Here is an 18,184-nt window from a genome sequence, read left to right as displayed (position 1 = left end):
CTGATAAGGTTCACAACTTCAGAAAATATAATAGAAAAGACAAAGTAGAGAATATTCCTGATTATTTCAGGGGAAGCAAATAATCCCAGCTTTTCAAGGAAAGAACAAAATTCTGCTATATTTAATATTAACTGCACATAGAAAGCTAACTAGTTTTATATAAATTTAAGTCATATAATTGTAAAATCCCAAAGGAGAATTGGAATAATTTAACTTCTTCTGTCTTTTCCCACTTGCCCATGCTCCCATCGTTTCCCCATTGCCTCTTTCTCTCTTCATGTTTTCAGAGGGGATGGGAAAACATGAGCCACTGGCACAGACCACCAGTAATACACTGAATCAGACAGAATCTCAGAGATGCCAAGGGTCCCCCACTTTAAGTCAAGTAGGAAACAGGTTCATCATGGCTCTGTGAGTCCATTTCACTTCTGGGGCCAAGCATGCTTTTCTCGTATTAGATTTCACCACCTCTGATAATTACTGAATACATTAACTTAATAATTAAAGATATAATTGGCTCTTTTTGATTGCCTTGAGAATATGGCAAGCACGATCTTGGTGTTAATCATCAATTAAAACATCAAAAAATATTTTCCATCAGTTGCATCATTTCAGAGGTTTCTCAAAGGTGTCAATATTTTTTTAAGTATGCAAGAGCTAAAAGACTGTACTAGAAAGGCTTTTATCAAAATATAATGACTTCTGCAGATGGAAACAATATTATTTAGATATATAAACATTTGATAAGCATCTACTTCACTGTTATAATTATTCTAGGTCTTGAGGAAAACTAAGAACTAATTAACAGATCTGTATTTTAGAAGTTAATATAGGTCTTAAAATTTTCTAACCTGGAAGTGGAAAGGAACACAAAAATCCTAAATCATATCCGTTACTGCTGTAAACTACAGCTAATTATACCAATGGGAATTAATTTGGCAAACCATCTTTCCAAGTCAATTTTTCTAGTCTTAATCAAATATGACATAGCAACCTATCTAAAATAAGCTTTCCTTAATTCCTTCAAATAGAATGTATTGGCACCATTCCCTGTGTTTCCATAGTATTTTATGCTCATCAGTAATAAAGAATTACTAAATTGTAGTAAACTCAGGAGTATACCTGTTACTTTATATATTTATCCTAATATGTAGAAACTATATGGCAAAATGGAGAATAGTACCAGATTATAGAAGGTCTTGATAGTCCTATAATGAATTCACCAAATTTGGTAGAGAACATTAAGAAACTTGAAATTTGGGAAAGAGAAATGACATAATCAAAAGAATGTTTAAATCACATTACTCTGGTAGAGAGATACAAAAGAGACTGAAAGAAAAATAATAATTACAGAACAAAAGCATAAGGAAGAAGAAAAAGATTGAGACAAAGTTCTGAAGAGAATGACTGGAAAAGTGCCCATGAAAGATGGAAGACTTTAGAAAAGAGATGACTTTGGTATGAACACAGGAGTTAGGTTAGATAAAGGCCAAGAAAAAGAACTGACAACCCTGACACAGCACAACACAGTTGAGACCTTTTCTGAAAAGATTAGCCAATTTTCAGCAGCAATAACAGCCGGAGGTCATGCTGAAAGGGGAGAAGACGCCCGCGCCTCATACTGGTGAGTCAGAAAAGGGATCAAAGACACCAAGGAGGGGCTGACTTCTGGAAGAAAGGATATGACATTAATGGATTTTGGGGAGGATGGGGAGGTATTTATAACTCCAGGCATTCATTTAGAAACCATGGTGGTCAATTCTATTGAGATTTTTATTATTTCAAAGATGAAAGAATAGAAATAGAGATAAGTGAGGAAAAGGATAATGTGAACATTACTATGTTCCTTATCTTCAGAAAAAGGAAATATCCCTTTGTTTAAAATAGGAAATATCCATTTGGTTTATTTTTTTGCAAAGTAAGAAATCTGAGCAAATAATATTTCTTTGAGCAATACTGTCCCATCATATTAAGATAGTTGTCAAATGGAATTATTTCATAAATAATGCATAGTGAAATTTTGTATAATTTTAAGAAATTATAAACCAATAAAAAGAAATGTGAAAATGTGAAATACATTACTCAGAAAAATGTAATTTTTTATAATTTTAATACTGTGTTGTGTTCTTAATAAACTATCCCCATTTAATGGAATTCCTCTCTAACAAATCCCAGGATTTCATGTTATAGTATTTCAAAACATGTTTAAAATATGTAGTCCTTGTCAGAATTATTCCCTCAATAATGTAAAAATAAATCAAGTGTAGATTTAAAACCAAGGAAAACATCATAAAGTTGATATCAAGTCTTATAAACAGATGCTGGGTCTATATCTGTTAAAAGTTAAAGCTAACAAATAATATAGAGTATTCATAAATTAATAATACAGAGAGGGTGAACTAAACAAAAACCTCTATGAAAAATTCAGGGTAAAAGATAAAGTTATTTAGCTCATTGTATGCAGAACAAATTTTATAGTGATAAAATCATCTCAATTATTCAATAGTTAGTTACTCAACAGTTCATAGTGAACTCTATGATCACTGTAGGATATCCAGATAGGTATTTCTTCTTCAGCCAATTTCAGAGAAAGGATCAGCAAAATAATTTCTCAAGAGATATACAGTAGCAATGTACTGATGACAAGAGAAAGACCAAAAACTGGAAAATGAAAAAAAAGGAAAGAAAGAAAAAGAGGATGAAAAAAGGAAAAAGAAATGAAAAGTACACATAGCATTTGTTGCTAATAACAAATTCCATGAACCAATAGAGAAAGTCAAGGAGATATGGCAAGTATGCACATACTAACTATGTCTAAACTCCAAATAATTTTTATCTCATCCTGAGATAAACTACTTTTCAAATATGTATACATGGAAGTGTGATAAATAAAATGAAAATATATTTAGAGTACTACTCAATTATATTAGCACATTATCATTTCATAACATTTGAATAAAAGGATAGTAAAAAGAAAAATACTATGATCATGTAAGAATATAAAAACACATTTTTATATTTTTAAAAGAGGTCCTCATAATCTTTGAACCACTATTCCAGATGATAAGAAAAGAGCATAAGGAAAAATGAAAGATATATATGCATGGTCTACTAGAGGTGTGACCTCTGACATGAATTATTAATCTCTTTAACACTTGTTACTGAAACATTTCTTAAAAATTTCCCCTTTGCAAAAATGCCCATAAACACATGAGGCTTGACAACATGCTCCTAAATAATCAATGGATCAATGACCAAATAAAAAAACAGATATCAAGGAATATATGGAGACAAATGACAACAACAACTCAACAACCCAAAACCTGTGGGATGCAGCAAAGGCAGTTCTAAAAGGAAAGTACATTGCAATCAATACAGGCTTACCTCAAGAAGAAGAACAATCTCAAATGAACAGTTTAAACTCACAGTTAATGAAACTAGAAAAAGAAGAACAAAGGAGGCCCAAAGTCAGTAGAAGGAGGGACATAATAAAGATCAGAGAAGAAATAAATAAAATGGGGAATAAAACAATAGAAAGAATCAGTGAAGCCAGGAGCTGGTTCTTCAAGAAAATAAAATAGAAAAACCACTAGCCAGAATTATCAAGAAAAAAAGAGAGTGTGCACACAAACAGAATCATATATGAGAAAGGAAAAATCATTACAGACACCAAAGAAATACAAAGAATTACTAGAGAATATGATTAAAAATTACATGCTAACAAATTGGATAATCTAGAAGAAATGGACAACTTTCTAGAAAAATACAATCTTCCAAGACAGACACAGAAATAAACAGAAAATCTCAACAGACCAATTACCAGCAACGAAATTGAATTGGTAATCAAAAAACTACCTAAGAAGAAAATCCCTGGAACAGATGGCTTCACCACTGAGTTTTATCAAACATTTAGTGAAGACCTAATACCATTCTCCTTTAAGTTTTCCAAAAAGTAGAAAAGGAGGGAATACTTTCAAACTCATTCTATGTGGCCAGCATCACTCATACCAAATCCCAGCAAAGGCACCACAAGAAAAGGAAATTACAGACCAATATCCCTGTTGAACATAGATGCAAAAATCCTCAACAAAATATTAACAAACCAAATAAAAAAATACACCAAAACGATCATCCATCATGATCAATGCAATTCGTCTCAGGGATGCAAGGATGGTAGAATATTTGAGAAACCATCAACATCATAAATCACATCAACAAAAAGGACAAAACAAACATGATCATCCCCATAGATGCTGAAAAAGCATTTGACAAAATTCAATGTCCATTCATGATAAAAACTCTCAACAAAATGGGTATAAAGGACAAGTACCTCAACATAAGAAAGGCTATATACAACAAACCCAGAGACAACATAGTACTTAACAGTGAAAAGCTGAAAGCTTTTCTCCTAAGATCGGGAACAAGACAAGGATGCCCACTCTCATCACGTTGATTCAACATAGTACAAGAGGTCCTAGCCATGGCATTCTGACAACACAAAAAAATAAAAGTCATCCAGACTGGTAAAGAAGTTAAATTGCCACTGTTTGCAGATGCCATGATGTTGTACATAAAAATCCCTAAAGAATCCACCCCCAAAACTACTAGAACTAATAACTAAATTCAGCAAAGCTGCAGGATAGTAAATCAATACATAGAAATCTTTTGTATTACTATATACTAATGATCAACTAGCAGAAAGAGAAATCAGGAAAACAATTCTATTCACAGTTGCATCAAAAAGAACAAAATACCTCTGAATACACCTAACCAAGGAAATTAAAGACCTATACCCTGAATACTACTAGACACCCTTAAGAGAAATTAAAGAAGATACCAATAAATAGAAATAAATCCCATGCTCATTGATAGGAAGAATTAATATTGTAAAATGGCCATCTTGCTAAAGGAATCTACAGATTCAGTACAATCCCTATCAAAATACCAACAATATTCTTCAATGAACTAGAACAAATAGTTCTAAAACTTATAAGGAACCACAAAAGATGCCAAATAGCCAAAGCAATCCTGAGAAGGAAGAATAAAACTGGGGGGATTAAGATTCCCAACTTCAAGCTCTACTACTAAGCCACAGTAATCAAAACAATTTGGTACTGGCACAAAAATAGACCCATAGATCCATGGAATAGAACAGACAGCCCAGATATAAACCCATACATATATGGCCAATTAATATATGATAAAGGAGCCATGGACATACAATGGGGAAATGGCAGCCTCTTTAACAACTGGTGTTGATGAAACTGGACAGCTACATGTAAGAAAATAAAACTGGATTATTGTCTAACTTCATGCACAAAAGTAAACTCAAAATAGATCAAAGACCCGAATGTAAGTCATGAAACCATAAAACTCTTAGAAGAAAACAAAAGCAAACATCTGAATATTAACATGAGCAACTTTTTCCTGAACACATCTCCTTGGGCAATGGACACAGAGGCAAAAATGAACAAATGGGACTACATCAAACTAAAAAGCTTCTGTACAGCAAAGGACATCATCAGCAGAACAAAAAGGCATCCTATAGTATGGGAGAATATATTTGTAAATGACATATCTGATAAGGGGTTAACATCCAATATAAGGAGCTCACATGCCTCAACACCCAAAAAGCAAATAACATGATTAAAAAATGCGCACAGGATCTGTACAGACACTTCTTCAAAGAAGAAATTCAGATGGCCAACAGACACATGAAGAGATGCTCCACATCACTGTTTATCAGGGAAATGTAAATTAAAACCACAAAGATGTATCACCTCACACCGATTAGGATGGCCAACATCCAAAGAACAAGGAACAACAAATGTTGGCAAGGATGTGGAGAAAGGGGAACCTTCCTACACTGTTGGTGGGAATGTAAACTAGTTCAACCATTGTGGAAAACAATATGGAAGTTCCTCAAGAAACTAAAAATAGAAATACCACTTGACTCAAGGATTCCACTCCTAGGAATTTACCCAAAGAAAACTAGATTCCTGATTCAAACATATGCACCCCTATGTTTATCACTGCACTATTCACAATAGCCAAGATATGGAAGCAATCTAAGTGTCCCTCAGTAGATGAATGGGTAAAGAAGATGTGGTACATATACACAATGAAATACTATTCAGCCATGAGAGGAAAACAAATCCTACCATTTGCAACAACATGGATGGAGCTAGAGGGTATTATGCTCAGTGAAATACGGCAGGCAGAGAAAGACAAGTACCAAATGATTTCGCTCATCTGTGGAGTATAATAACAGAACAAAACAGCAGCTGATGCACAGCTGATGCACAGACTCCAAGAAGGGACTAGCAGTTACCAAAGGGAAGGGGGTGGAAAGGGTGGTTGGGAAGGGAAGAAGAAGGGGATTTAGGGGCATTATGATTAGCACACATAATGTAGGTGGCTCATGGGGAAGGCCTTATAGCACAGAGAAGACAAATAACTACTCTATAGCATCTTAACATGGTTGATGGACAGTGACTTCAATGGGGTGTGGGGCTGGGAATTGATAATATGGGTGAACGTTATAACCACAATGCTGCTCATGTGAAACCTTTATAAGATTCTATATCAATAATACCTTAATTTAAAAAATATTCCCTTTTGGCAGCAACTAAAGTATTTTACGTACCTGAAGAAGGGAGTGTTACAGTATAATTTATTTAGAGTATTACAAAGCTACCTCCATAGTTACTTGCATAGTTGCTTCCATACTTAAAGAAATAGCTAAAGACAAAAATCTTTACCTAAAATTCATAGAGGAAGCACTGATGTTTGTTAGTTAGCAATGAAATGAATAGATAAAAAAGAGACCAAGAGAAAAATCACTATAATACAAATCTGATTTTTCAAAAAAAAAAAAGCAAAATGAATCTAGAGTAAATTAGTTATTTTATTCAACATGTTTTTTTTTCTGACTTAAAAAAATGAAAATGATGGGCCATAATAGAAAAAGATTGACAAGCTGCTTTTTAAAAAAATTATTTGGAATAATGCAGGAAGAGAAAAGTAGAAGGAAAGATGCTGAATCAAAATAGCTATATCAACTGAATATCCAGAAATGTAACCTAAGGCTGTTATATGATATTGTGAAACTTTTTATTCAGTTTATTTAAACTAAAAAAAAAACAAAAAGAAAAAAACAAGAAAAACAGTTCACCCATTTTTCCCACCCCACTCCGTGCCTCTTGTTACTACCACTACCACTCTTCTCTGTATGAGCTTAGTTTTGGTTTTGTTTTTATCTTAGATTCCACATGAAAGAGAGCTACCATATTTGTCTTTCTCTGTCTGACATATTTTCTTAGCATAATGCCCTTGAGGTCCATCTACAGTGTCAGAAATGGCAACATTTCATTCTTATTTATGATGAAATAGTATACCATTGAATATAAATACACAATTTCTTTATCCATTATTCATCAATGGGCACTTAGGTTGTTTCTATATCTTGGCTACTATAATGTTGCAGTGAACATGGGGATGCATTACATTTGTGAATTAGCATTCTTGATTTCTTCAGATAAATATCTGGAAGTGGGATTGCTAGATCATGTGGTAGTTCTATTTTTAATTTTTCTGAGCAACATTCATACTGTTTTGCATAGTGGCTATACCAGTAAACATTCTCACCAACTTGCACAAGGGTTCCCTTTTCTCCACTTGTTATTTCTTGTTTTTTTTTGATAATAGCAATTCTAACAGGTATGCTGTGGTATCTCACTGAGGTTTTGATTTGTATTCCCTGATGATTAGTGATGTTGAGCATCTTTTCATGTGCCTGTTGGCCATCTGTATCTCTTCTTTGGAAAAATGGCTGTTCAGATCTTCTGCTCATCTATATTCTGACAAATCAAATTCTTACCCTCCAGCCCTGATATCTCTAAGAAATCTGAGACTTGTTTATTCAACTGCGTCTCTGACATCTCTACCTAAAAGACATCTCACACCTAACATGTCCAAAAACTAACTCTTGCTCTGCCTACCTTCTCAACATACTTTACATGCAGCTTTCCCATCTCAGTTAATGGCAATTTCATCTCTAGTTTCTCAGCCAAAGAAACCTTGAAGTTAGCCCTGAATCTGCTTTCTTAAACCACACATACAAATCTCATCTTAAATCACATCTACAAATCTCTGTCTCTAAAATATCCACCATCTATTTATGACCACTGCTCATACCATGATTACTTCACCTGGATTATTATAACAGCTCCCTAGCTTCTTTCCTGGCTTCCACCCTTACCCCCTTTCAGTCTATTCTAAACAAAGGTGGCAAAGAGAATCTATTAAAAGTTAAATCACATCATGTTCAAAAGCACTCAAAGACTTCACAAAGCCCAGATCATCAGAACACCTATGGAGATGGTATGTGGTCCAGCCCTCACCATTGTTTACTTTTTTTATTTCATCTACTAATTGCCCTTTCACTTAGTCTGCTCCAACCATTGGCCTTCTTGAAGTTCCCAAAGTACTCTTAATCATGCTCCTGCCTCAGGAATGTTGTGCTTAATGATCTCTAGCCAGTCCCACTCTTTCCTAGATAACCACAATGAATCATTTCTTCACCTCTATCATTTCTTTATCCAATATCACTTTCTCTTTGAGGCAATTCCTGACAAGTAGGCTGCTGAGCCTGAACTCTCTATCCTTACATTCATCTTATATATCATATATTGTACTTAGTTTCTGTTTCTTCCCAAGAGAATATTAACTCATTGAGGGTAACCATTTTTCTTTTTAAAATCTACTTTATTGGCTATTCATTAGGTATTGACTTTGTTAACTATATTTCACCTTCTTGAATATAACCTAGCACAGTCAGCAGAATATTTGTTGAATGAATCAAAATGTGTAAAAGTACTAATAAAGTAATGCATAAATGAAGAATATCATTAACTTCTGAATGTGTAATATGGGCTTTACTACTTATTTTTTCAATCCTCCAAGTAAACCCTTGAGTATATTTTCATCCCTGTTACCATTTCAACAGAATATGGCTTAAAGAGGTTAGACCTCTTTGTTGTCTAAGTTGTCATAGCTAGTAAGCACAGAGCTGGAATTCAAACCCAGGTCTGATTCTAGAGAATGACTTTCAACCATTAAACATTTCTGGCCCATACAACAGGCCTCTTAGATACTACATGGACAGCTCAGGAACTCCGTATCAGAAGTCCTGCAGTGCATGGGGATTTACAGAGCAAAATCCTTCAAGAATATGTCAGGGATTGGGAAATTTCCTAAGCACCCTTTGAAGCCTGACATTTCAATTTATATCACTGTGTGAGAGTAAGATATTTCTAATAAACAAACAAATCATAAGTATTTGAGAAAAATGAATATTTTTCACAAACCTACAGATTTAAATCTAGATTTGGTATTTCATTCCCAGTATAATACACTATACAATTAATTCTCATTCCCTAAAGGAATAATCAGTTGCCACTGTCATCATTACAGATACACAACTTTTAGGTTGACATTTCCCCTATTTATGGTTATTAAGACATAGATTTGGTCTTTGTGGTTCCACCAGATTTTTTATTCAGGTAAAATTGTGATTTTCACTGCTTCTTTCCTGATTTGCTACTCGTTAAAATCTGTATTTTATTTAATTCCTCCAGTAAGTCAGGGGGGAGATTTGCACAAAGCCTATTGATGGAAGAAAAAAGTGAAATGCTACTACCAATCAGTCACCAAGAGGTCAGATATATCACAGCCTTCCAATGTAAGTTCCAGGTGATATTCAGACACACACACACACAATAATGAAACATTTTAAAACATTCCAATCACAATTTGGTATTATGTTGTTCTTATTTTGAAGTTTATTCACTTTACCCATAAGGAGGGCTCTTGGTTATTTCCCCAAGCAGAGACTTTTTCACCCCTATCTAGACACAATTTTCAAGTCTGGTTAATGATGTTGCTATGTCACAGAGCATTAAAAATAACAAATTGGAGAGTGTGGATAGCCAGCCTTCACTCTCTATAGCCAGTCTAGATGATACAGTACACGATAATTGTTGTTTAGAAAAATGATGCTAAGTCATTTCTAAAATGATAAATTATATTACATATTCCCTGATCAAAACCGTAAGACAGCATATATTATTTAGAAAGATTTCCATCAAAATAGTATTTAAGTTTGGCACTATGGAGGATTTTAGACTTTAGTTACCTATGAAAATCAGTCATTAAAAATTATTTCCTGAAAGGATAGATTAACAGTTTAAAATGCCCTGAGGACATGAAAAGAAAAAAAACAAACAAACTAAGTTTAATTAGAGTACATAAACATTAAGAAAATTGGGTTCCATGTCGAATGTTGAAGGGAAAAAAGGGGAAAAGTTTGCCATATCATTTCTGAAACCCATGATTTCAAAATGGTTGATTATGTAGTTAATTGTGTGAAGAGCTAACGCAGGGCTGGCAGGCGAGAGCGGCGCGGAGCACGTTACCCAGGGGCACTCTGGCCGCGCTGGCGTCCGGGTTGATCCAGAAGGAAAGCCAGGAGAGAACTACGATGAGCAGGGTGGGGGCGTAGACGCCCATCATGTAAAACCCGACCTGTCTCCGCAGGGTGAAGATGACTTCCACACAGGTGTAGTACCCTTTCAGAAACAACCACGAAAACATGAGGTTCGCACCCACATACAGCTGCAATAAGTGTGCCTATAATCAATAGTGCACCTACAAAAGTCACTTCTATTTGAGGCAGTTTCATAAAGTAAGCTCCATAAAATTTTTTTTCTGTAAATATATATAATTTATGTGATCTAGAAGGATGACAATAGGGGGCCTATTTCACCTGACCTTTCACGACTTCATTATGCCATTGAGAAATAGATACCACATGCTGCTCTGCTATGTCAGTGTCTCGGCTTTTAAGTCTTTGTTCAGAGAATCTGCAAGGAACTTACACTTTTCATTACCTGTGGGTACTCTCAGAGCAAATTATATAAAAGAGTTATATAGGGAGCAGTAAATCAAAGTAGAACAAGTCTTAAAAGGAACACTCCTGGACTATATGCACTGTCAGAACAATTCTTCAAACATGTGTACCACTTACCTAGAAAGGATGGCACAATAACTCCTATGCACATTTAAACCTTAAAAAATTAATAAAGTATTGGAAGTAAATATTAGCAAGGATAAGAAGTGTTTTGTGTCTGTTAGATAATAGATTATAAAGTACAAACATCTGACATTTCTCTCAATTTTCTTTCTTCGTCCACTCCAGACCCTCAAATATCTCTAATTGAGGAAAAGGATTTCATTTTCACAAGTTGAGATAAATGCAGAAATTGCTTTACAACATAATTCTAAAGCTGGCATAACATCAACCGGTCACCCAAATTAATCACAAATTATGGGCAGCTTTATAATAGCTTTTGCGGATTAAATAAGAAAAGTGGCACAAATATTCTCCCTCCACTGGCATAGAGTAGACATTTCCTGATGTTTGGATGATTTTTAAAGTTTTAGTCTTTTGTTTAGCAATTTAAATACAATACTTAGTGCCTAAAGTACTTAATTTAGATAAAATTGTCATTTACTATTCAACAAAAGTAAGGTTATATACAATTACCACAAAGGTAAAATACCATCAGTGGTGTTCTGCTTAAACTGTACATACCTATTTAAAAATATTGAAGCAAATACATGAATAAACAATGAAAAAATGAAAGAATTATGCAGATAGGACAATATTACTTTTTACTATTTTACATTTTTAAGGTATTTATTTGTTTTACCTGGTTGGAAAGAATATGTACATACTTCCAACACCAGGAAAATCTTCATATTTATTCATTAATAGTACCTACAGCAATAGTGGCACACAATAGGGTCTTAATAAATATAAAATAAAATAATAGCTATTCACATCCTCTTACCAAATAACTTACATTAGAAATCTATTCTTTTTCCAATGTGAATCATTGCTACTTCTGAGAGACTAGAAAGATATTAGATATATTCTAATTATGCCAAGTGTTTGCATATTATATCATAAACAAGAAATGCAGTTTTTGTTTTAAAAAAATTTTAATTTCATTAAACCAGGCAATTCATTTAAATTGTTCATGGGTTTTAAAAAGATATAAAAGGCACAACAATGAAAAATGTCCTCTCTTTTTCTGTCCTCTACCACTAACCTTAAGTTCCTGCTTGGAAAAATAAAAACATGTTTCTAACTAACAATCATGTGCAAAATTTCCAAAATACAGTATTTTGTAAGTCCAATTTGCTGCAATTAAGAGGCTCACAGTATTTCCTAAAAGTGGTTCTGGTGTACCTGGCTTTGTAATAGCATCATTTACTGAAGTTAACTTTATATTCGACTAATGCACATAAAATAGAAAACAATGCATATGTGCTTATTAATATCTTTGGGTAACCTATATTGTCACAAATATTGGAACAATTTACTATAGAGTTGCTCACTTTAATGTGAATTTTTGCATCCCTTTCTACCTCTCTTAAATGACAGCCTAAATAACATGAGTCTGTTCTGAAGCAAGTTTCCACGGTACCCCGTTACAAAGGCACCCACTAGGGGAGCTTCTCAGGACTTGGATGAATTTGGCAGTAGAGTATTGGCTTGGATATTATAGTGATTTGCTCCATAAACTTTTATGAGAAGCATTCTTGATCTTTGATGAACTTTCCCTGGTACTGTTATATTTATGAGAGGCAGGTTCACCGGCAAATTCAATTTACTTTCTATTTCCTATGCGGTTATTTCATTATTATTCACATAGGCTTCTAATTTAAGTATTTTTGTGTACTTATTTTCCTATATATTTATCTACCTTTGGAATTTCTACAATTATTAAAAACATAAGCTTTTAGCAAAGTTAAAGCCAAATCATTATTTCTGATTATTTCTGTTTAAAATAAATATTAGTCGTTTTTTTATTTTTCACTATTCAAGCATTTCATATATTTTGAATTTCTGAATATTTCTAAATATTTTTAAGTCAAAATATTTTCTAAATACATGTCTAAATATTATTCGAACATTGTTTTACTTATATTAATATGATTTATGTAGACACTGATAAAGCATGTTTACTGAAATGTAGTGTCAATTATTATGATAGCTATAATTTTTGTTATTTTCTGTAGCTAATGAGAGATCAATGACTTATTTGTGATAACTCAAAAATACCACAGAAGACTACTCATCAATTCTGAATATTATCCCAAATACTCTAACACAATATATGTTCTGATTTTTTCTTAGAACTAAAACAACTTATATTTACTTTGTTTACTTGTTTACCATATTTGAATGTGAATCTATAACAGGACAGGGGTCTTTTACTCAGTACTGAGTCCCCAAAAGGATACTTCTAAATGTAGGGCTTAAAGGTGAAAAAATGGATAGCCATCTCCCCTGAATTTTCATGCTATTACATAACTTTATGCTATTACATTAAATCAGAATTTAAAATATTAGTTTTATTTTCATCTCTAGATGAGGTTTAAAATTTTAATAGGGTCTATTTCAAATTTCTCAAAATAATTTAGAAACCATTCATTTAGAAAAGTTAAGCATATAATCAGAATGTAGGTAACTTTTTCAAAGCATAATAGGACTGATTCCATAGAAAGTGTAGCAATGTCAGACTCTGACAGCATATCACTTAGTAACACTATGCCTTAGGTAAGTATCTTTGCTTCATTATGCTAATGTGTAAAATAGGAATAATAAAAGTATTGAACTCATAGGATCGTTGTGAAGATTAAATTATAGAATTCCTGGAAAGCATTTAAAACAATGCATGAAATACAGTAAGAACTCAGAAAGCTATATACTAAATATACTTTCACACAATTGAAGAAGGATTTTACTTGGCTTTCAAGCTTACTTTTTCATTACTAGGTGAACTGTAAAAATCCCTAAAAACTAGTTAGTCTCCTTTATTAGAATAACATTCATAAGTCACTCACTCACCCTGCACCTAGTTATTTTATGTATTAAAGGAGCTGGATAAGAATTATCAGTAAGATTACTTCCATATCAAAAATTTACATAACTATGACTTCACTGACTGCTTTTGATGGTCAAATTTTTAAGAACTTTGTTCTTCCTTTTAAAACACTTGTTAATTCTTTTATCAGTATATTTGCTTATTTTCTCTCTTGTCTTATACTATAAATTTATAAGAGAAGGCACTAGTTATATATAAATACTGTATAATCTGTTAATTTATTTGAAGAACAACAGACTTTTTTTAACTAACTTTATCTCTAAGTTGGCTAGCTTTGCATTTATTGTAACACTATAAACATGCATATACTAACTCCATCTTTTATCTAAATATCAACAAGAATGTTTTAAATTATATTTTGTCCTTTATGATATCATAATGGCAGTATTTTAGCCCAAACATCTGATCTCTATAAATTCTATACAATTACACTGTATGTTTTTATTTTTGCAAAGTCAACATAAATATTGTAATAAATTTAAACTTTAATTATATCCCTGAATATCTTTGTGATACAGAATTAGAATTGTGTGACGGTACACAAGTAGAACTTATTAGTTTTAATGTAATGGTCAAAATTTGATCATTTTTGTATTTTTATTGCTAAGGGAAATGCTATATTTATTATCTAAAACCCTCAATAACCTATAACTAGCAGCAGAGATCCAAATACTGAATACTAATCATATTATGAAAGTGTTGATTTTGAATATTTTGTTTTAATTTCTGCAAAGCTTGATATAATTTAATGAACAAGGTGACTCTATTGTGCTTTTCATAATTGGCTGTTTCATCTTGACCTAGGACAAGAATATTACACCTGAAATATTTACTGATGTGCAATTATTTTACACATTTTTGCTTCCTGCATAGCATAGTGAGCAATACATTTTAAAATTAAGAATATGGGTCAACCAATATCTAAAATCTGCCCAAAAGACAAGTATATATGGATTACATTGTTCATATCCATAATGTTTGTTCCCAAATTGAATCTTGTCAGAGTAGAATTTCTTGGCAACATCTAAGAAAACCATTGCCTAGGAGAGTTTACATTACTAAAATAAAAAGTCAAAAACCTCTTATTATCCAGAATTACATAAGAAAAGCAAAACTACCTAGTAATAAAAAAAAGTTTTAAGAAACTTCAGCAAATGTAATTTTTGAAAGATTTAACTATATTAATGTAAAGATAAACTACTTATAAATACTTATTTTTAAATTAATTTTCTTTTATTCTGTTCTCAGCATGTATTAATATTAAAATGAATCTTTGAAATAGGACTGTTTTGTTTAATTTAAAAAATATTACTTACCAGTGCCTTTATAGTATTTGGTACAGTTACCATATTCAATATCCTCCTTTTTAATATCAAATTGAGGCAAGGCAATTTTCTCTAACTGCACAGGGTCCCCTGATTGCCAGATAAATCGTAAATCATCAGTTGTGTAACCAACTATAAACAAAAATAAATAAAATATTACTTTGAAATACAATTATTAACATTTTCATAAAGATGTAGAGTCAAAAAATCTATGGCCACATAGGAAAGTATTAGTACAAATTTACAGATAACTGACTTAAAGAAAGAACAAACTAGAATAATCAGCAAATTGCAAATAGTTAAAATCCTAGGGTGTCATTACAGTAATACATTTCTCTATGTCAGAATTCTGAACTGTCATTAATAAAATAGTCATAAGTTAAGTGATGAATATCTACATTTACAATCATGAAATATGCTACCTGGAAATTTTAAAAGGAACTTAAGCCCTAAGCACTTATTTTTTTTAAGAAATAGCTATGATTTCTCTAAAAACGTTGCATTGCCACAGAAGAACAATAAAACAATCCCTCAAGTGGACATCATATCATCACGAAACTCCTATTTTGAGTTCAGACAATATGTCTACAATTCAAGGATCCAGTGGAGTTTTACAGCATGTAATAGTCAGCCATTCAATCTAAAGCACATATATTTTTCAAGGCAATGCTTCAGTGCATCTGGTAATAGAACTGAATATAAATACACAGTTGGAATTTTTTATACAAATATGTATTGACACAGACATACATATATACAATACATATATTTATATCTGCAAAATATCACTTTATACTTAGAAAGTAATAAATAGTTTTCAAATATAAGATCTAGCTTCAGTAATTTTTTAAACAACAAATAAGCACTAAGTTACTTTGGATCATATCATCTAGCAAGTATATATAAGACATTTTAAAGGTTATTATTCTTCAGTCTGCAGAAATTGGACATGTTATATAGGTATTGAGGCTAAATATTTCTTACATTTGTGTTCATTTTTCAAGTCTTATGACCTACTTTTATTTCCAAAAGATAAGCATCATAGTAAATTAACATATTTTAATCATTTCAATTCATACTCTTACTGCATCCTTCATAAACTGAAAACTAATATGATTATAAAAAAAACAGAAATTCCAATTTTATAAAATATAATATTTTACACATCCATAGAAAAGGAATGCTTGCTAGGATTTAGAGAATATTTTTCAATGTTTTCCAAATTTTCCCCGAAAATGTGGTTTTAACATCAGAAAAGTTATTTTTTCCTTTGTCATCATTTTCTCCTTTACCTTACCTACATTACTAGTTGAAATGAAGAAGAAAACTGGAATAAGTTAGAAGTGCACACCTACATGAAACTAACTGAAATAAAATACTAGTATCAAAATAATTTGTCTTAGTACAAATTAATATAGTAAAAGTATCTAAAATTATAGTTATATATAAACATAGCTGTAATTTCACTACATAAATGATTTTAATGACTACTTGTATCAAAAGCATTAGTTTTACCATTGTTAAATATCTAAGATATTAGTAGAATGCATAGCCTATAAATTTCAAACATTTTCATTATTTAGTGACTTAGGGTATTATTTACATACAGCTCTCAAGTTGCATCTTGCAACGTTGTGTATCCATGGGGAACAAGGTCAAGTCCAAAGGGCAGGAAAGAGTAATAGATAACCTGAAAGTAGAAACAGGTCTTAGAAGTCATTTAATATATTTCTCTGTGATACAGTGATAATAAAAGGAAAATATAAATGTACAAATACTTAAGATTTAGATTACCTCATGCTGACAAGGACATCTCCATCCCGAAATATAAAGAGAAGGATGTTTTCCTGGGTCACATCATGGAAATTGGCACTTTTTTCATTTGCAAAAAATAAATCAGGTTTCCACAGACACTTGTACATTGTAGGATCCACTGTCAGTGCATCTGAGCCCCGAAAATCACTAGGCAGCTTCAGCCTGGGATCATTCCATTTTTGTCTCAGGAAAATGTTAACTCTGTAGTCCTGGAAAAAAAATGTGTGTACATATGTGTGTATTGCTATTTAAAAAAATGTATTCAGTGGCAGAATAAAAAGGGTTTCAATGATTAGCAGCAGGAATATTTTTTGTCTTAGTACAAATGTTCTTCCAACATCAACCAGGATCCAAACAGCTTAGTCACAAAGTATAAAGAGCTTCATCAGCAACACAAAAAGACCCTTGTGTCTATCTATTTACTCTCTACAGGCATTTCAGTAGTACTTGATAGCTCAAAAGTCAGAATTTAAATTTACCTTTACACAAACACCAATTATACCATTTGGTTAGGTGGTATTATCAAAAAGCATGAGACTGCAAAATATTATTGTTATTCTTCCCAAAAAAGTAGAAAATTTAGTCAAAAATAGGCAAGATGCCAAGGAAAAATATTTATATTTGTCTTTTATTAAATAGTAGAGAAAATGCAAAAATAACATGCAATAAAAAACCACATACATTATATAACACATATTCTATTTTTTTTTTCCTGAGAAGGAAAAAGAAAAGCTACTTTTGACTACTTATTCTTGTACATGATTACATGCTTACAGAAAGAATTAGAGCCAGTCAAATGAGATTTGGATTATGCAAAACAGATGAAAGTACATGCAAAATTTATAAATATTATGGCATATTCAACTCTAATAGAAACATGTTTTGAAAACCACTAAATAGTTGTTGATTTCCCTTAAGTCTTTTGCCTGTGTCCAAAAGTTTTATTCTTAAAACTTTGTAAAAATGTAATTACACCAAGACAAATTTTAAGAATATGTGAACACAGGAACATGTTTAATATCTTAATAT

The 18,184-nt window shown here is 32.2% G+C and overlaps 1 protein-coding gene across 3 annotated transcripts in view; it reads right to left on the bottom strand.

Moving 5' to 3' along the window:
- GLRB (glycine receptor beta) overlaps positions 1 to 18,184 on the bottom strand; it is a 101,996-nt gene that overhangs the window by 9,288 nt on the left and 74,524 nt on the right. For all 3 annotated transcript variants that reach the window (XM_057497023.1, XM_057497021.1, XM_036887882.2), the window contains 4 exons: positions 17,135 to 17,364; positions 16,948 to 17,030; positions 15,332 to 15,472; positions 10,476 to 10,628 (listed from right to left, as the gene is read on the bottom strand). In XM_057497023.1, coding sequence (XP_057353006.1) covers positions 10,476 to 10,628; positions 15,332 to 15,472; positions 16,948 to 17,030; positions 17,135 to 17,364 — 607 coding nt within the window. The remainder of the gene's footprint in view (positions 1 to 10,475; positions 10,629 to 15,331; positions 15,473 to 16,947; positions 17,031 to 17,134; positions 17,365 to 18,184) is intronic.

The sequence above is a fragment of the Manis pentadactyla genome, chromosome 1, assembly GCF_030020395.1.
Source record: "Manis pentadactyla isolate mManPen7 chromosome 1, mManPen7.hap1, whole genome shotgun sequence".
NCBI lineage: Eukaryota > Metazoa > Chordata > Mammalia > Pholidota > Manidae > Manis > Manis pentadactyla.
Note: the sequence above shows the minus strand (reverse complement) of the source record. Positions and strands in the feature narration are given on the sequence as shown.